General features: G+C 43.8%; 2 protein-coding genes across 4 annotated transcripts in view; one reads left to right on the top strand and one right to left on the bottom strand.

The window, feature by feature from the left end:
* The window catches only part of LUZP2 (leucine zipper protein 2), a 1,124,237-nt gene that overhangs the window by 190,790 nt on the left and 911,929 nt on the right, over positions 1 to 21,518 (top strand). The gene's annotated exons all lie outside the window — the stretch shown is intronic.
* LOC134968828 (putative nuclease HARBI1) lies at positions 2,707 to 7,616 on the bottom strand. 3 transcript variants are annotated; one of them, XM_063944340.1, is made up of 5 exons: positions 6,666 to 7,616; positions 6,208 to 6,580; positions 5,878 to 5,899; positions 4,053 to 4,571; positions 2,720 to 2,926 (listed from the first exon to the last, which is right to left on the bottom strand). In XM_063944340.1, exons 1-3 carry the CDS (start codon positions 7,408 to 7,410, stop codon positions 5,896 to 5,898), a joined length of 1,122 nt encoding a protein of 373 aa, XP_063800410.1. In that variant the 5' UTR covers positions 7,411 to 7,616; the 3' UTR covers positions 2,720 to 2,926; positions 4,053 to 4,571; positions 5,878 to 5,895. The 3 variants fall into 3 exon arrangements, with proteins under 3 accessions (XP_063800408.1, XP_063800409.1, XP_063800410.1); XM_063944339.1 differs by having other exon boundaries at positions 2,717 to 2,926; positions 5,878 to 6,580; XM_063944338.1 differs by having other exon boundaries at positions 2,707 to 2,926; positions 4,053 to 6,580.

Below are 21,518 nucleotides of genomic sequence, written 5' to 3'. Positions count from 1 at the left end.
ATCCAGCGACCTAGGTGCAAATTTTAGGACTAAAAATAATATTGTGAGGTGTGAGGTATTCAGAATAGACTGAAAATGAGTGGAAATTATGGTTTTTGAGGTTAATAATACTTTGGGATCAAAATGACCCCCAAATTCTATGATTTAAGCTGTTTTTTAGGGTTTTTTGAAAAAAAACACCCGAATCCAAAACACACCCGAATCCGACAAAAAAAATTCGGTGAGGTTTTGCCAAAACGCGGTCGAACCCAAAACACGGCCGCGGAACCGAACCCAAAACCAAAACACAAAACCTGAAAAATTTCTGGCGCTCATCTCTAGTATACAGTACTGGTCACATAACATATTTTGTGACATGAAAATATGTTGGATGATTTAAACAAAGAAGGAAGATGGAAATAGATCTGTAAAATCTATACTATAGCTGTAAATAGGATCACCAGTGTGGGAACCTAAATTAAACTCTCAATCACTAACACAACACAAGAGTTACATTTGCAACCAATCTTTAGGGCATACTATTAAAGTTTGATATACAGATAATCCCTCCCAGAAAAAAATACATTATGGGAGAAAGGCACAACTTCCCGTAAATCATCATTAATTGAATAAATGGGGATACCTTGAATTGCTGATATATAACTAACATTACAGCTGTGTCGCCATTCTCCCATAAAAATATTTATCCTTCAACATAATAACTGCTTCCATTAAAGGCTGAACTACCTGTTTTCACTGAGTTCTATGAAAATCTACAGCATGTACTATAAATGCTATCACACTGAATGAGTATAAGCAACTTATACTTTTAACATCTGATACATTAGGTGCCAACAATAACCAATTATCATGAAAACTAATAAGAAGTGATTGAAACGCAGTTAAAACTCATTGATAAATGGTCATCAATATCTGAATACCACAAAGCATCATCTGAAAGCTGCAATGGATACAATATGCAGTGGTGAAAGTATGGTGGTACAGGCCGATATGGCTTACTGTTAAGAGACTGGCCGTACTGCTGGACAGTGGCAGGCTGAGCTGTTGTGGACACCTTTGGGCCGGTATAGTACCTACAGCATAACAAGTCACAGGTTGACTGAGAATGACTGTCTTTCAGCCAACCAGTGGCCTGTTACCATGCTAACGGGCACGAGGTGGAGAATCAGTGGTGTTTCCGGCTCAGCCTGTCCTCTGCTGCCCAACGTGTTCTCTCCTTCTGCCCCCACTGCTCGTGCTCTGCTTCCCGGCCCTCCTTCCAGAGATGACCTGCTCTGGTATTAGTTGATGGACATCATTCTCCTCTGACCATCTGGCTCTGATATTGAGGGTTCAGAAAAGCTCTTTTTTATCTTTTCAATTTGTGTGCTTATTGTGTGATAAATAACTTGTCATAGGCATACTACACAATGGGGCAGATGTATTATCCTGGAGAAGGCATAAGGAAGTGATATGTGCAAGGTGTTAAAGGCACCAGCCAATCAGCTCCAATATGTAAATTAACAGTTAGGATCTGATTGGCTGGTGCCTTTATCACCTTACACATATCACTGGTTTATCACTTAATACATCTGCCCCAAAGTTCTGACTCCTTTCTTGGAGCCATTACAGCAAGGCTGTGGAAATAAACCTTATAAGGCAACAGATATGAGACTTTTCAAGAATCAAGTACACAGCTATTGGCTGTGACTGTAAGCTAATCACTTTTTTGTTAGCGGTCACTGAATGTGCACAGATTGTAGTGCAAGGCATTTGGGGTGGAGATTATTTTATTTATATCAGTATTACACTCAAATCAGCTTGATACAGATAATCTAATTTGTTGTTCATCTGGTACTTGTGCTCCTTATAGGAATTCAGTGCATGTGTGTCAATTTATCCTAATTTACTTCACTAGATAATACCATATTAAACATTATTTTAGATTTTTTATTGGGTCGTACTTTGGGAATTGAAGGGACTAATGAACTGATTTTAGCAACTTACAATTTTAGTCTATCACTGTTCAGAGAGGCATTCATGGGATCAGTAGTTGGAGGGTATGCTGGAGAGTTAGCACATATATTTCTAAATAGAGAGCTATGGCCCTCATTCCGAGTTGATCGCTAAGTTTTTCGGTCGCACAACATATTCGCAAAGTTGCGTTAATGTAGTAAATATGCGAACCTCCGCCCCCAACGTATTTTTGCACATTCGTACGCAGTATTACACAAAGTGGGCGTACGCCAAATGACATCGCAGTAATGCGAAACCATCGCAGCATTGCGAAATCATCGCAATAACACATACTTAATCGTAAAAATACTAAGTTTGAGTATATTTACAAAGTTTTGCGTAAAAGTGCACACTTTTAAGGTAAAACGCACAAAAATGTTTTTTTGGCCTATTAAGTGCAATGACACCTTTCCTTTTAAAGACCACAAGCCCTTTTCAATTACGAACCCAATTAGTGTAATGATTGATAATGTTCCAAAACAATTAAGTGTGAGAATAAAAAAAAATTAACACTTTGTTGCCATAATTGGCCATCAACATGTCAAAGTGTAAAATTTTTTTTTTTTTTTTCACTTTTTTAATTTTTAAAGGTGTTGTTTGTGAATGAAGGTGTTTACATGTTTCTTAACACAATAATCTCCTTTTTTTTTTGGTAAAAATGTAACGTTAGATGTGTGTAATTTTTTGTACAAAACAAATTCTGCCTGCCAATCTGCTGATCCTTTTTTGCATTAATAAACACAACACCCGGTTAACTTTAATCAACTTTTTTATTTTTGTATTTGTTAATATTTTTTTTTTTTTTACAAATCAAAGAATACAACTCAAGCAAATTTTTGCAAATGGTCCACACAATCCATCATTCCTTGCAGGTGTTGGCGCATGGTGTAAAGTATCCCTGAAAAACTTGTGGGATCTCCAACTGCAACATCTGAAATTAAGATGCAACACAAACATTAATAACTTAATTACATTACTTATTAGCCAAGCAAGGCGCAAAGCACACTTAAATGCTGGCATGTCCAAACTGCTGGACTCCAGCTGTTGTGAAACTACATATACCAGCATGCCTTTACACAGTTTTGTGGTCAGGGAATGGCAAAGCTGTGTCAGGGCATGCTGGGATGTGTAGTTTCTCAACAGTTGGAGTGCCGCAGTTTGGACAGGCCTGCTTTAATGGCAAAGTTACTACATCCTGCCTGTTTTATGGTACAATCATTAGCAGAACACACAAGCCTGCTCAGCCTTTTTATCAGATTTTAAAGTGTTCCAGACCATGTGTTACATTTACTACTATGTGAGTTATATTTAAGATGGAACGTTGCCCATAGCAATCAAGCAAAAATATTATTATTATATTGTAGAAGTGGATCCCAATTTTTTAAGTATAATCTTATTGGTTGCTATGTCCGACATCCCATGTTAAAGATAACTACCATCTTCGTCAATGTGACACCATGTTGGCATTCATTCCCATTTGTTGTTTTATTTGTTTTTTATTTTTAGTGGGTTGGTCCTGCATCATCACACTGCATATCCACATCTTCAGAAGGCCAACATATCATAGCATTCCCACACTCCATGAAAGCTGCCCTTACTAAATAAGTGCAAACATGTTTGACTCGAACACTTATTAATTTTGAGAATGTAACTTTCACACAAAAAAACAGTGTGTCATTAGGCTGCATAACAAAGTGAAGCATGTGATTTTTAAGTGTAAATATTCAGACTACACAGGCCCAAGTGTAAAAGGCAAACATACTAAACTCCACTCAGGTCTAACTGTTTCCCAGAAAAAGTAACACATATAAACCCTGTTCTCCTGGCAACCCTGGCTACCTAATGAGTGTCAACCTAGAGTGGACACACAAAACATTGCACACATACACACTGTACATATAATGACACTCACAAATATGTAAAGGCAACATGTACACCATGATGAAATTTTTAAATATTTTTCCAGGGTCCAAGAATTCAAACAGTACAACACTGCATGTTTTGGCATTGTAAGTGTAAGTGGGTAATCATTTTTTTAAAAATTAAAATATACTTACTTTCCACGGCAACATCCAGACTCCCGGAACGTTCGGCAGGGGCTTCCTCTGCCCATTCACTTGGTGGGGATGTTGGCTGGATGGGGGAAGGCGGCTGGATGGGGGAAGGAGGAGGGATTGGGGAAGGAGGAGGGATTGGGGAAGGAGGCTGGATGGGGGAAGGAGGCTGGATTTGGTCCGCAATTTCAGAGGGGGGGTCTGATTGAGAGGGCGAGGGGGGCGGAGAAAAAGTTAAAGCAATAGAGGGTGAGGGTGGTTCAGATTGTGATGTTGATTTTGAAGGAGAAGGGGTATGGGAAGGAGGAGAAGGGGTCCCAGAAAGAGATGGAGAGGTGTGGTGAGAAGGGGAATGTAAAGTGGAGTGGGCCAGGGAAGCTGATGGGGCCTGGGAAGATGAGGGGGACTGGGAAGCTGAGGGGGACTGGGAAGCTGAGGGGGAGTGAGAAGGGGAGGGGGAGTGAGAAGGGGAGGGGGAGTGAGAAGGGGAAGGGGGTGGGGAGTTTTGCCGTTGTTGTTGTCCTAGAATGATAATATTGTTCAAATTGTTCAAACATGATAAATTACATAGTAATCAATTTGTTTTATCAATGTTCTGTTCATTGTTAAATTATTTGTTTTGTTCCAAAGAAAAGCAAACATGTTAAGATCCTCTTCATGTTGGCCACAGCAAACAAAATGAGTCTAAAATTTAACTTTGAAGCTCATTCCTTAATCTAGGCAATTGAGTCATAGTGATTGGTCTCGGCAACATCACCAGATTACTATTCAAGGCACCTTATTATATAGCCTGCACTGATCAAGTATTGTGGATTAATTTCCTGCCTGCTTCTTATTTTTTGTAAACATGCACTTGTTTGGTGTTACTTTGCTACAGTCAGTACTGTTTTACCTAACCACACACAGTGTCCTAATTTCCATAAAAGGGCATTGCAGGTTGCAATTAGCCTACCACTTACTGTAAAATGTCTGCAAATCCAAGGGGTTTACAGCAGGTATTTAGTAGGCAATTGGCCAAAAGCATGTGCAGTGCAGGGGTGGCAGATATAACATGTCCCGAGAGAGTGTTTTTTTTTTTTATAATTTAAAATTATGGCCAGGGTAAATACATGCTGCTTTATTTTAGCCTTGCAAATTTTTGCACCTGATTTAACACACCCCACCCAAAACTTACTCTCTCTGCACATGTTACATATGCTTCCCCTGCAGTGCTCATTGTATTTAACAATTGTTACTTAAATTACGGAAGGCCAAAAATTGGAAAATAACACATTAGCACAATTTAGTGCAAAAAACTTATGTAAGGTAACTTACTTCGTGTATGCAGCGCACGGATTTGATGGCGGATCTCCGCCAACAAATCTGGAGTCCGCCTACGGAGATCACTCCACCTCCTTTCGAGCTGGATGATTGTCCGCCTGCTGCGGACTCGCGTCCGCAGCAGGCGGCGGACCTCCGCGTAGGCCTCGCGCTTCACCCGATTGGGGATGAAGCGCCCAACGCGGCCTACGCGGCGGTCCATCACCGCAACCAGCACGCGGAGCTCCCGCCTGGTGAACGGTGCTGCACGCATCATGGCAATGGCGTTTTCCTTATTTGGGCATATATTTATAGTGTCTGTTAGCATGTGATTGGTCAAAAATCTATGTTGTCATTTCTATTAACTTTATTGATCTTTGCAATGCTGTGAAAAGCAGAGTGTTATTTGGCACGAGCGTAAAAACGCAATAGCAGAAGCGAAAATGTTTGGTACACAAATTTAAGCAAACAAAACACACACAGAGACACAGACTTTAGTTACAAATACTAAACATATCTGTGTACTCACCACAGTTCGTGTGATCATTCAGCTGGACAGTCACAAAGTGTGAAACATTGAGTATCATTTGTTTGTGTGTTTGGTTACATAATCAGGATTTGATGATATAAAACAAATAAGGACACTATTTAGCAACATTACAGTATTTAAATTTCAAAATAAACATTGTAAGCTTAACGTGTTTTTGTATTTTGAACCAAAAACAATTACACATTCCAACACCACAAAATCCGTACCCAATCACTTTACAAGATCATACAAATTGAAATCATGGTTTATAAAACAGAAGCATACTGTGTTGTATTATTTGGGCAAATATAAAATATATAAACACTATACCTGAAATATTCTGCTACAATTCTTGCCCTCACTTGGCTCCCCCTCCGTGTCACACTCCCCCCACCGAAGCGTGGCACAACCCCTGGCTCCTCATCAGGCAATTCCTCTGCCTGAGGAAGCTCTACACTACTCCTTACCGCGATATTATGGAGTATTGCGCACAGGACCACTATTTTACTTGCCATCTCCGGCGAATACATGATGTCGCCACCAGTGCGGTGGAGCACACGAAACCGCCCTTTCAGGACACCAATTGTGCGCTCCACCAGCTGCCTAGTGGCAGTAAGCGCGGAGTTAAATGCCATCTGTGGTCCTGGCCTGGGATTACGGTAAGGAGTCATGAGCCAGGGGGTGCAAGGATATCCACGGTCTCCTGTTGGAATAAAAGCAAAAATTTAGATCTTAAAATTTTAAATTTTTTTTCTTTTTTAATCAAAAATATTTGAGCAACAACTCACCCAATAACCACATGTCTGGTCGTTGACTTGATCTTAATCTCTGCCATATCCCTGATTGTCTAATGACATACGCATCATGGGAACTTCCAGTAAACTTTGCGTTCAGGGAAAGGATCTGGAGGGATGGCCCACAAACAACCATTACATTCAGAGAATGAAACAGTTTCCTGTTTCTATAAATTTCTTCATTATGTTTTGGTGGCTGAATAGCTACATGTGTGCCATCCACAACCCCAATAACATGTGGGAAGCGACTACCACCTTCCGCAAATTGCCGCTTCACCACATCTAGGGCACCAACATCCAAAGGCATAGCAATAAATTGCTTAACACGCTTGAGGAAAGCCTGGCAGACACGTCGCAGGACCTTACTGAACTGGCCCTGCGACATGCCAACCAGGTCTCCAACCACATGCTGGAATGATCCTGTGGCCAAAAAATGTAACACTGCAAGGAATTGTGTCAATGGTGGTATTGCTGTAGGATACCGAATTTCAGACTCCAGATCACTCTCTATTATGGAGAGAGTGTCTAGGATTAGATGTGGTGGCAGCCGGTATCTACGCACCACCACATCATCTGGCATCCCAAAAAGTCTGACACGGGTTCTGAAAATTGGTGGCCTAGCACGCCTCCGTTGCCTTGGTTGATGAGGAGCCGGCTGTGGTTGTGGGGCTGGCGGTTGGGGTGGGAGTGCTGGCGTGGGTTGGGGAGGTAGGGCTTCTGCCGCAATATGTATTGACATCACACACTTTTTGGAGAGAATGTTAAGAAATGTAAAAAAAAAATAATTCAAAGTTTTCCAAAATTTTACACAATAACTGTTTTTACAATTGTGGTGTCAACTTACTGCAGGAGCGTACATTTTTTCTGTGTTGAATTCATGTCCAAAATGCAAAAATAAAAAGCAAATAAAACTAAATTTAATATTTGGATATAAAAAACATATATTAATGCAAAAAAACTTTATTTAAAAAAAAAAACCAAAAAAATAAGAAATTTAGTACCTAGTCCAGGAAAGACAAACACTACTTTGCAGATCAATCCTGGAAAACCCAAACACTTTGTTTAGCAAACTTTAAAAAAAAAAAAAAAAAAACTTTTAACAAACACAAACAAGCACCAACACAGGCCAAGGACACTTACCTGCTCCTAAAGAAATAAAGTCTTGTTTTTGTGGACCACACCCAAAAATGAATACAAAATTGGTTTTTCTCAACAAAAAATAAACTCCTACAAGAGAACACAAATGACAGTCAAAAACAGCATACAGACACTTCCAACAAACAAGCTCCAACACAGGCCAAGGACACTTACCTGCTCCTAAAGAAATAAAGTCTTGTTTTTGTGGACCACACCCAAAAATGAATACAAAATTGGTTTTTCTCAACAAAAAATAAACTCCTACAAGAGAACACAAATGACAGTCAAAAACAGCATACAGACACTTCCAACAAACAAGCTCCAACACAGGCCAACGACACTTACCTGCTCCAAAAGAAATAAAGTCTTGTTTTTGTGGACCACACCCAAAAATGAATACAAAATTGGTTTTTCTCAACAAAAAATAAACTCCTACAAGAGAACACAAATGACAGTCAAAAACAGCATACAGACACTTCCAACAAACAAGCTCCAACACAGGCCAACGACACTTACCTGCTCCTAAAGAAATAAAGTCTTGTTTTTGTGGACCACACCCAAAAATGAATACAAAATTGGTTTTTCTCAACAAAAAATAAACTCCTACAAGAGAACACAAATGACAGTCAAAAACAGCATACAGACACTTCCAACAAACAAGCTCCAACACAGGCCAACGACACTTACCTGCTCCTAAAGAAATAAAGTCTTGTTTTTGTGGACCACACCCAAAATCGAAAAAAAATTTGCTTTTTCTCACCAAAAAGTAAACTCCTACAAGAGAACACTAATGACAGTCAAAACAAAGAAGCACGGGAATATTTTCACAAATGGACTTGCAAAATATATATGTGTTATAAAAATTAAAATAATAAAATGTATTAAAAAAACTTGCCAACACAAAAAAATACAAAAAAAAAACAGAATACTCACAAACGAAAATACGCACAAAAAATGCCACTGTCTATATTCAAAACGCAAAGAAAAGGACAAAGGTATGCTTGACAATTACTCACTCTGCCAATTCCACTATCACCTTCCCGCACAAGCCAACAACTCAAACGCCAAACTACCAACACTTACAGCATGCACAGTAGGCCCTTAAATAAGCAGTGCAATCATTAAACAGAATAACAGTGTACACCTGTGTGAATTAACGAGTCGCACGTAGGTATATAAGCGCACACACCTCGGCGTACACACGTCATCACAAACATGGCTTCTCGTGAGCAAATCGCAGCAGAGATAGACCGCATTGCAGAGCAGCAGATGGCATTGCAGAAACAATGGCTAGAGTGTCAAAGGCGCTTGTTAGAATACGCCTCTGCGGAGGTTGATGCAGGACCTAGTACTCTGCAAATTTCTGCTTCTGAACCTCAACAATTGAGTGTGGATACCCTGCCACACACACATAGTGAGCAAACTGAGGGAGAATTGACTTTAGCCACACAAACACAGCAGACAGAAGCTGCTAGTGAGGAGGAAGATGGAGATGACCAACCTGAAGAAACCTCACAGGCTACCTCCAGACGGAAAAAAAGACAGCCTGCATTCACTAAGAGGGAGTTGCGTGTCTTGGTCACGCAGGCCATGTCCAAAATACATAGGGGCCCCAAAAACATGGGGGCTGCTTCCAAAGAACGCATCTGGAGAGACATCACAAAATCTGTGAATGAAGTTGGCTCTGTCGTCAGAACATCACAGGAAGTGAGACGACGGTAAGTGCATCTTGACAATCCTTTTTCTGTGCTAAGTTGCATAAAAAATGTAGTTACATGTCATGTTATGTCTAGCAAACACAAGCAGAACATGTGTGCTATATATTTACTTTGAACAATAAGAAGACTCAACTTTTTCCCTCTTTCACAATATTTATGTAGGTGGGCCGACTTCAAATCCCGCCTGAAGGCAAAGAGGGCTGCGGAGTGGAATGCCTCAAGGGCAACAGGGGGGGGACCACCTGTCGCTGTGGAGTTTACTGACTTGGAGGAGATGGCGATGGCCTGTGTGAGTTATGAGGAGGGCCAAGGGGTGTCTCATATGGACACGGACCTGCCTGAGATTCTGACGGGACATGACTTGGAAGGTAAGTTTACACATGTATTTGTCTGAAATTTGAACTGTATTAATAATCTTAAACTAATTTTGACTCCAACTTTTCCCCCACACATTCTTCTATTTGCTTGCCACAAAACACAGCACAGGGGGGTGAACAGTTTGAGTCACAGGCCGGTTATGTGGTTGAGGCTGAGGTGGAGGGACCTAGTGGGTCTGCCAGTGTGGGCCAACAAAACCCACCTATGCAGGTTCCTACTGGCCCCCCCACCCAACCCTCTGCTATCCCGGAGATCCTGCTTGAAATTGCTAGGTATGGTGAGAGCCTAAACACATTTCAAGACGGGGTCATCCGGGAGGTAAGCCAGATAACTGTCCGGCTCACTGAGATCCGAACCTGTGTTGAGCAAGGTGTTGCTCAACTCTGCCAAAGTCTGGCAGAGATCAGGCAGGCCCAAGAACAACTGGCCTCCTCAAACCAAAGCCTTGCAACTAACATCTTGCAAGGGCTCCAGGCCATCGCTGTCTCCCTTGCCCACAGTGGCAGAGAGCCAACCACATCGGCTCCCTCCCCTGCCCCTGCCCAGGAAGAACAGGACACTGGGCAGGCCCAACGAAGGTCACTCCGCAGACCAAGCAAAGAAGATCAGCCTCAGGCGGGGCGAAAAAGAAGAAAGTGATGTCTCTCCAGATGGGCAGCACCCATGTTTTTGTAGTTGCCTCTATGTTATTTTGGACTTGGCTTGTGTGGCCAGAATGGATCACTCCCTCTTAGTGAAATGACTTTTTTCTGTTTGGAGGAATTGTAGCCTGTGAGTTTCTTTTAAAAAACAACAGAGCCATCTTCCTCTCACTAGTGTGCTGTGTATTGTTGTGTTTGTGTGGTGGATACTAATTATTTCTCAGTTTGTGTCAAATTTTTGTGTGGCAGGGTGTGAAATATGTTGAATTTATGAATTTATAAGATACTTTTGTCAGAAGCAGAAATTTGCAGAGTACTGAGTTCTGCTATATAATTTTTGTCAGTGCCATCTGCTTGGTGCTTGGTCTATCTCTGCCTGTGAGACTCATGTGGAGCCATGTTTAAATGTTGGATAATATTATTACTGTAATAAAAATTAAAAAAAAAAAATGTGTGCAATTTCTTGAAGGTAATGCATTAGCAAAATCTTAGTTACCAAAAGATTAGGTCAACATATAGACACTTGGTGACCAATCTGCTAATTCTCCTTAAAATTAAACAAAAATGTTAAAAAAGGTATGTTTTGCACCACACTTTAATGTCCATATTAATAAAACAGACACGACAACTTGATAAAATATCTTTGGACAACATGACATCATTGAAAACATTGACAGATGTTAAAAACATATATTATTGTGACTTTTAAAAATAAAACATAGTGTATGCGGCATTATGTGGGTGTTGGTTAATTAATCAGAATGTTGCAGAATTATATAACTTTAAATAAAAATGTAACTTGTTTGTATTTAGTAGTCTAACACACATTAAAACATTTCGTCACAATGCTTACACACCAAGTTAAACACAAATAACAACCTTATTTAACAGTGTGTGAGATTAATATGTGAGTAGAATAAACATGTAATGTGTGTTCAGTCAATTGCTGGTTGGTAACTTTCATGTGCTCAGTAATTAACAAGTAATTGAACATCAGATGAATGTGCTCTCCAATTAACTGCTAATTACTGCATACACACTTGTACCAGTACTTCGCAAATGTAGAGTAACTGCAGACCTACTCTGCTGCTGCGTGAATGTTGCTACGGTTTCCTATGTTAGTTTTAACAGCGACAAAGTTTATTTGCGAAAAACACGCCCATTGCAAGTTGCATACTCCCACACAGTACGCCCACTTTCACGCCCATGTCGGAGCATTGCGAAGTCTCGCCTCCGCCACGCCCACGCCACTCCTCGTTTTCGTTTGGCAGTTACGGCTTTTTTTTTCCAAAGTAATTTTGCACAGTTGTCGTACGTATGTCTTCGCGCATGCGTAATCACGCATTTGCGCATGCGCAGATACTTACATTTCGGACATTTGCGATGCGATGACTCTTAGCGATCAACTCGGAATGAGGGTCTATGTGCTAATGTATGTGCTATTAAACCTCCTAATGATAATGTGTGGACCCCTTATTCAAAAGTAAAGCATTCAGTACCTTTAATTCCAAGAAATAATGACACGGAGACTTGAATTTGGCAGAAAATTGTTAGCTATTTATTGTACCCTAACCATTAGAAAACCTGTAAATTGAAAATTTTAGTTAACATGCCGATTCAGCCGGCATATGGTGGCAGAAAAAAGAACGGCTATATTCAACTGACGCTAACCTTAAAACATTAAAATTCCAAACTATCCTACTTTAAACACAAACTATAAAATAGGTAATAGGTGCCCGACACAGACCCCCACGGTGACTACCCACCCTGATGGGTGATGCCGCTGCCCCCGGACGGGTGGTCAAGCGGCCTTAAAAGTCAATGGAGGTGAGTGCACCTAAACCACACCAAACTGTAAATCACTGCAACTAACAAGACAAACTACAACCTGCCGTTCTTTTCCGCCAACAAATAGCCAACGATAAAACCAGACTAACAATTCAAAGCCAAGGCACTCCGTGCCAGAACCTCTACCAAACAGGGTGGGAGGGCGGGGAGGCAATTCAGCAGCAAGAGAGACAAAGCTGGCCTAGCATTCCCTATATATATTGACCCTCCCCTCTCACCATGGGCTGTACTTTCCTCACAGCTAGGTCCACCCCTCACAGGAGGTTTAACTCTCTCTATTCCTATGCAGTCATTTCGCTCTCCTATTATGTAGCAGAACAGAAATGTATGACCCAAAGTTTGTACTATTATCATGTAGTGTTAGGACTATGGTGGCCAATCCCGGGATTGGTGGGATCCCGGGATTTAGGGCCAAAAATGGCTGGGATTCAATCTCGGGATTGGAAGCTCCAATCCCGGGGATTGAGGGATCAGCGTTGAGCATCCACAGGATGCTCAGATGCTGCCCGGCTTCCTTCTTCTGGCTCCATAGCGCAGCGTGAAAGGTCACGCTGCACCGTCAGCTGCTACAGGGAGCTGTCAGGAGAGATCAGAGGATGTTCCCCACCTGCCTGCCCCCAGTATATGGTGAGTTATGAGTGCGGGGCGGGCGGGGCGAGGGGGCGGCCACATAGCTAGAAGCCAATCCCGGGTATCCTGGGAATCCGGGATTGGCCATTTTTCAATCCCGATACCTGGGATTGAAAAAATGGCCCAGGATTGGCTTCCCTAGTTAGGACCACCATATCAGAGATGCTGTGAAGTGGCTGGTGGATTAACCATATCTTTGCAAATACATGTATCAGATATCTCTGCATTACTACTATCATATATCATTTACTGGCTCATTATATTGTGCTGGGGGAATTTTGTTTTCTTCTTGTCTAGAAGTGAAGGGGTGTCAGGTACCAAAAAAGGTTAGGATTCAATGTTTTAATGTACTTTATTAAATGACAATCAAGCAAAAACTCTGGTAAAAACGTTATTATTGCTGGTGGAACCAGAAAACCTATTAGTTGCCGCTTATCATTCAAATGATCAATTTACTAAACAGTGAAAAGTTCACCATGGAATTACTTACTTTAACATGGGAGCTAGCATTGCCAGAGAGGATCCATTTATGCGGACATCCATGCTCATAGCCTACACAAAAAATGGGATAATCAATGAAGGGCGAGGAAATTGTCAGAGCCAGTGCCGTAACTAGACATTTTAGCGCTGTGTGCAAGAAACAGCATCGGCGCCCCCCCCCCCCCCACACATTTAAAACAGGGCCAGTGCGCGCCGCAGGCGTGCACCAAAAGTGTAGGGGTGTGTATTCATGGGAAAGGGGCGTGACCACAAAATAATACCAAATTATATTACGCTGCACAGTAGTCTTCATTATTCAAATTACACCGAACAGTAGTGTCACTTACACACACATTACAGTAGGCAGAGCTCCCTTTTGCACCTTATGACAGACAGAGCTCCCTTTTACACCTTACAGCAGGCAGAGCTCCCTTTTACACCTTACGACAGACAAAGCTCCCTTTTACACCTTACAGCAGGCAGAGCTCCCTTTTACACCTTACGACAGACAGAGCTCCCTTATACACCTTATGGCTGGCAGAGCTCCCTTTTACACCTAATGGCAGGCAGAGCTCCCTTTTACACATTACGGCAGGCAGAGCTCCCTTTTACACCTTACGGCAGGCAGAGTCACCATTTACACCTTACGGCAGGCAGAGTCACCATTTACACCTTACGGCAGGCAGAGCTCCCTTTTACACCTTACGGCAGGCAGAACTCCCTTTTAAACATTACGGCAGGCAGAGCTCCCTTTTACACCTTACGGCAGGCAGAGTCACCATTTACACCTTACGGCAGGCAGAGTCACCATTACACCTTACGGCAGGCAGAGCTCCCTTTTACACCTTACGGCAGGCAGAGCTCCCTTTTACACCTTACGGCATGCTGAAATATTCTGCAATTGCACCTGTGCCTACCCACCTTCCCCCAACAATTGAATTCCCCCCACTGTATGCACACATAACCACATATACCCACACAGCCACATATATATTTACACACACGCACACACACACACACACACACACACACAGCAACATATAAACAAATATAACCACATACACACACAAAGCCATTGTCCCTGTCTCAGCACTCTCCCCACCTTCAGTCCCTCTACTCACTAGTTGCTCCGTCTCCCTTTCTCTGCTGCTGTCAGCGTGCGGGAGCCAGTGAGTTAGGGGGGTGGGTATGCTAACTCAAAGCACCGCTATTCCTTCAGCGCTGGTGTCAGCATGCGGGAGCCAGGGGGCGGGCACACTGCCAGAAAGCCCCGCCTACCCTTCTCTGCTGCTGTCAGCGTGCGGGAGACGTGCTGCCGGACTGAGCCGCAGTGCACTGTTTCCATGAGGTGGGAGGCAGCGGGTGGACAAGGGGCGGGGGCGGCCGGGAGGGTGGGGGGCATGCCATTACTCGCGGCTTCCTGCAGCTTCCCAGCACTTCAAGCTTTGAGTCCGGCTTGGGCGAAGGGGAGGCGGAGCTGACACTCAGGCAGCGGCACAGGCGCTGCCGCTGTCTACTATAGATTATGGTGGAGGCTGGTTGCGCTCCAGGTCATCCTGCGCTGTGTGCAAGGCACACAGCGCACATAGCTAGTTACGGCCCTGGTCAGAGCTCCCAGTGGGGCAGATGTATTAACCTGGAGAAGGCATAAGGCAGTGATAAACCAGTGATATGTGCAAGGTGATAAAGGCACCAGCCAATCAGATCCTAACTGTTCATTTACGTATATGGAGCTGATTGGCTGGTGCCTTTATCACCTTGCACATCTCACTGGTTTATCACTTATGCCTTCTCCAGGTTAATACATCTGCCCCAGTGATATTAATGATAGTTTCAGCTGCCCATTAGCCACCAAAGATAAATATACGCCTAGTGAAATATAATATATTTATGGGTAAAGAAAATAGACATTACTGGTTCTTTTTCACATATTATTTCAATGTAATAAATTTATATGCGCATAAATGTGTATATAATGCATCCATACATCTTTAGGTAGCATTTTGTTAAATTATCGCCCACAATTTAATTAATGTGTAGAATTTTTCATTTGCATTTTGCTATTTTCCCTCAGCGATTTGTTGCTCTAACAGAGGGATACATACATATATTCATTAAGGAGAAAACACTATGCAAATATTAGCTCATTTTAATTGTATTTGTGAATTCTCTCATTTCTGACACAAGAAGATGCATTGCAGAAATTATGCAATTTTTTAATGAATTTAAATGAACCACTGATGATCATTACTTGTGCTGAATTTAAATTTGAGGATATGTACAGGGCCGGTGCAAGGTTACTTGGCACCCTAGGCAAAACGTCTGACTACTGCCCCCCAACACCATCAATGAAATTATCAATCAAATTACCCACTTCCCCAGTCAGTAAGGTGTAAATGCAGAGTCGGTGTATTGCATGTGCCTCTGAGTCAGGCTCTATGTGCTAGTGCCTGATGCTGGGTAGCTGGTGACTGTGCTACATCATGGCTACAGGTCAGTGGATGTATAAGTTCCCTAGGCTCTGGTACTGAGTTAGTTCCTAATTCTGGGTAGTTGATGATTACAGGCACTATGGCCCTCATTCCGAGTTGTTCGCTTGCAAGCTGCTTTTAGCAGCATTGCACACGCTAAGCCGCCGCCCTCTGGAAGTGTATCTTAGCTTCTCAAAATTGCGAACGAAAGATTCTCAATATTGTGAATAGACCTTTCTTAGCAGTTTCTGAGTAGCTCGACACTTACTCTGCCATTGCGATCAGTTCAGTCAGTGTCGTTCCTGGTTTGACGTCACAAACACACCCAGCGTTCGCCCAGACACTCCCCCGTTTCTCCAGCCACTCCCGCGTTTTTCCCAGAAACGGTAGCGTTTTTTCACACACACCCATAAAACGGCCAGTTTACGGCCAGAAACACCCACTTCCTGTCAATCACATTACGATCACCAGAACGAAGAAAAACCCTTGTAATGCCGTGAGTAAAATACCTAACTTCATAGCAAATTTACTTGGCGCAGTCGCACTGCGGACATTGCGCATGCGCAGTAAGCGGAAAATCGCAATATAGCGAAAATCGGCAACGAGCGAACAACTCGGAATGACCACCTATGTTCGTTCTTGGCATTGGCTGGATGGTAATTACGGGTACTGTGCTGTGCTAATTTCTGCCTCTGGATATTTGGAGGCTACTGGCACTGTGACCTTTGGTACTGTAGTCGGTGACTACAAACACTGTACTAGTTCCTGGCTCCGGGCAGTGATGCTTTGAGACACTGTACGGTGGTGTCTTATACATCTCACAGCTGTCTGACTGTAATGAGTATGAAGAGGATGTATCTCTCAAAGACATCCTTAATTATTTGACAGGTACACTGATACCCCTTTCACACCAGCCTATTTTCCCGGGATGATCCCGGCAACATCCCGGGTGTAGCGCTGGTGTGAAAGTGTCCCGGGACAGAATCCCGGAAACCATGTTCCTGCATTTCAACCCTGCTTTCTTGCAGGGTTGGTCCCGGGATCTTCCCGGGAACCTGGTCAGTCTGAACGGGAGCCGGGTCAATGCGACCCGGCTCCCATTTACTCTCTATTAGCAGGCGATGTGATCTCTTGCGCCGCCCCCGCCGCGTCACAGCTGACGTCAGCAACCCGGCAATATGCCGGGCTGCTGACTGCGGTATGCAAGGGGTCTTACCCGGGAATGCCCCTGTATGATCCAGGGACCGTATTCCCGGGTAAGACCCCGGCATATGTGGTCTGAAAGGGGTATCAGTGGCACCCCCTTCCCAGATCCTGGCACCCTACCCAGCAACCTATTTCTTTCTATTTCATTCTCTCTCTCACACATATATATATATATATGTCATCCATACATATATACGTCATCCATCCACTGTCTCTCTAAATACATCCATACACTGCCTCTATCGGGTGGTCTTCAGTATGCTGCCGGCCGGCATGCCGACACATATTCTCCCTCTTGGGGGAATAAATAGCGTGTAGCGCGCCACCGTGCCCGCAGCGTGGCGAGTGCAGTGAGCCCGCAAGGGGCTCATTAGCGCTCACCCAGCTGTTGATATGCCGGCAGTCGGTATGCCGGCGGTTGGGATCCCGGCCGCCGGCCACTCATACTACACCCCCTCTATCATACATACATACATACTACACACACACACTGCCTCTACCAGACATACATACATACACACACTGCATCTCTCAGACATACATACATACATACATACACACACACACACACACACACTGCATCTATCAGACATACATACATACACACACTGCATCTATCAGACATACATACATACATACATACACACACTGCATCTATCAGACATACATACATACATACACTGCATCTATCAGACATACATACATACATACATACATACGCACACTGCATCTATCAGACATACATACATACATACACACACACACTGCATCTATCAGACATACATACATACATACACACACACTGCATCTATCAGACATACATACATACATACATACACACACACACTGCATCTATCAGACATACATACATACACACACTGCATCTATCAGACATACATACATACATACATACATACACACACTGCATCTATCAGACATACATACATACACACACTGCATCTATCAGACATACATACATACATACACACTGCATCTATAATACATACATACATACATACACACACTGCCTCTATCATACATACATACATACATACACTGCCTCTATCATACATACATACATACACACACACACACACACTGCCTCTATCATACATACATACATACATACATACATACACACACACACTGCCTCTATCATACATACATACATACATACATACACACACACACACACACACACACACACACACTGCCTCTATCATACATACATACACACACACACACACACACACACACACACACACACTGCCTCTATCAGACATACATACATACATACACACACACACACTGCATCTATCAGACATACATACATACACACACACACACACACACACACACACACTGCCTCTATCAGACATACACACACACACACACACACACACACACACACACACACACACACACACACACACTGCCTCTATCATACATACATACATACACACACACACACTGCCTCTATCATACATACATACATACATACATACACACACACACACACTGCCTCTATCATACATACACACACTGCCTCTATCATACATACACACACACACTGCCTCTATCATACATACACACACACACACACACACTGCCTCTATCATACATACATACATACACACACTGCCTCTATCATACATACATACATACATACATACACACACTGCCTCTATCATACATACATACACACACACACACACACACACACACACACACACACACACACTGCCTCTATCAGACATACATACATACATACATACATACATACATACACACTGCCTCTGTCATACACACACACACACACACACACACACACACTGCCTCTATCATACATACATACATACATACACACACACACACACACACACACACACACACACACTGCCTCTGTCATACATACATACATACATACATACACACACTGCCTCTATCAGACATACATACATACACACACACACACACACACACTCACTGCCTCTATCATACATACATACATACACACTGCCTCTATCATATACATACATACATACACACACTGCCTCTATCATACATACATACATACATACATACACACACTGCCTCTATCATACATACATACATACATACATACACACACTGCCTCTATCATACATACATACATACACACACTGCCTCTATCATACATACATACACACACACACTGCCTCTTTCATACATACATATATACATCCATACACTGCCGCATTCATGCATACATCCATACACTGCCACATTCATAGTACATACATATATACATCCACACACTGCTTCTATACATAAATACATATATACATACATACACTGCCTCCATACATACACCACACGCAGCCGCTATGACCCGGGACGTGGTAATACCGCTTTCACATTGCAAATGCCGGATCCCACCCGGTAAGAGAAACGTGTCCTTACCAGGTGGGATCCGGCATTTGGTCTCCTTTGATGGCTTTCCGACCCGGCAATATACCGGGTCGGTTGCCATAGCAGCGGGGGATGGGGGGGCGCAGCAGCAGCAGGGGCGGGGGTGGAGGCGGCGCTGGGAGATGAGCTCATCTCCTGCGCCGCCTCTCCCTATACTGTGAATGGGAACCGTGTCGCATCGACGCGGCTCCCATTCACACTGCACCTGACCCGGTATTCAACCCGGGTATAATCCTTCTTTTATACCGGGTTGAATTACTGGGTCAGTCGACCCGCTAATTCCCGCAGAGTGCTTTCACATAGCACACTGACCCGTGTCGACACTGGGTTATTTGTGCGATGTGAAAGGGGTATAACTGCCTGCCAGCACAGCTGGCAGGGAACTACTCAGCGTGTGCAAAAGCCTCGCTGCTGTGCAATGCTTTTGCACCCTTGTGGGGGAATAGGGCCAGACATGCGGGGAGGACTAGCTCCCTCCAAATGTCTGAGAATCTGATCGTAGATGTGCTAAATTTAGCACATCTATGATCAGCTCTGAATAACCCCCACAATTAGTACCTCAGTTATTTTGACCCATGTCCTGTTGGTTTGAATACTGTACACCTCCTGACAATCTGACCACACCTATCACATGAGGCTATTGGGCAGCGTGTGTGTGTGTGTGTCAGGCTATGGGGCAGCGTGTGAGTGTCAGGCTATGGGGCAGCGTGCGTGTGTGTGTCAGGTTATAGGGAAGCGTGTGTGTGTCAGGCTATGGGGAAGCGTGTGAGTGTCAGGTTATGGGGAAGCGTGTGTGTGTCAGGCTATGGGGAAGCGTGTGTGTGTGTCAGGCTATGGGGCAGCGTGTGTGTGTCAGGTTATAGGGAAGCGTGTGAGTGTCAGGCTATGGGGAAGCGTGTGAGTGTCAGGTTATGGGGAAACGTGTGTGTGTCAGGCTATGGGGAAGCGTGTGTGTGTCAGGCTATGGGGCAGCGTGTGTGTGTCAGGTTATGGGGAAGCGTGTGAGTGTCAGGCTATGGGGAAGAGTGTGAGTGTCAGGTTATGGGGAAGCGTGTTTGTGTCAGGCTATGGGGCAGCGTGTGTGTGTCAAGTTATAGGGAAGCGTGTGAGTGTCAGGCTATGGGGAAGCGTGTGAGTGTCAGGTTATGGGGAAGCGTGTGTGTGTCAGGCTATGGGGAAGCGTGTGTGTGTGTCAGGCTATGGGGCAGCGTGTGTGTGTCAGGTTATAGGGAAGCGTGTGAGTGGCAGGCTATGGGGAAGCGTGTGAGTGTCAGGTTATGGGGAAGCGTGTGTGTGTCAGGCTATGGGGAAGCGTGTATGTCAGGCTATGGGGCAGCGTGTGTGTGTCAGGTTATAGGGAAGCGTGTGAGTGTCAGGCTATGGGGAAGAGTGTGAGTGTCAGGCTGTGGGGAAGCATGTGTGTGTCAGGTTATGGGGAAGCGTGTGTGTGTGTGTCAGGCTATGGGGAAGAGTGTGTGTGTCTGGTTATGGGGAAGCGTGTGTGTGTCAGGCTATGGGGCAGCGTGTGTGTGTCAGGTTATAGGGAAGCGTGTGAGTGTCAGGCTATGGGGAAGCATGTGAGTGTCAGGTTAAGGGGAAGCGTGTGTGTGTCAGGCTATGGGGAAGCGTGTGTGTGTGTCAGGCTATGGGGCAGCGTGTGTGTGTCAGGTTATAGGGAAGTGTGTGAGTGGCAGGCTATGGGGAAGCGTGTGAGTGTCAGGTTATGGGGAAGCGTGTGTGTGTCAGGCTATGGGGAAGCTTGTGTGTGTCAGGCTATGGGACAGCGTGTGTGTGTCAGGTTATAGGGAAGCGTGTGAGTGTCAGGCTATGGGGAAGAGTGTGAGTGTCAGGCTGTGGGGAAGCATGTGTGTGTCAGGCTATGGGGCA

The sequence above is a fragment of the Pseudophryne corroboree genome, chromosome 11 (assembly GCF_028390025.1).
Source record: "Pseudophryne corroboree isolate aPseCor3 chromosome 11, aPseCor3.hap2, whole genome shotgun sequence".
Taxonomy (NCBI): Eukaryota; Metazoa; Chordata; class Amphibia; order Anura; family Myobatrachidae; genus Pseudophryne; species Pseudophryne corroboree.
The sequence above is the reverse complement of the archived record's forward strand: the minus strand, read 5'-3'. Positions and strand labels throughout refer to the sequence as shown.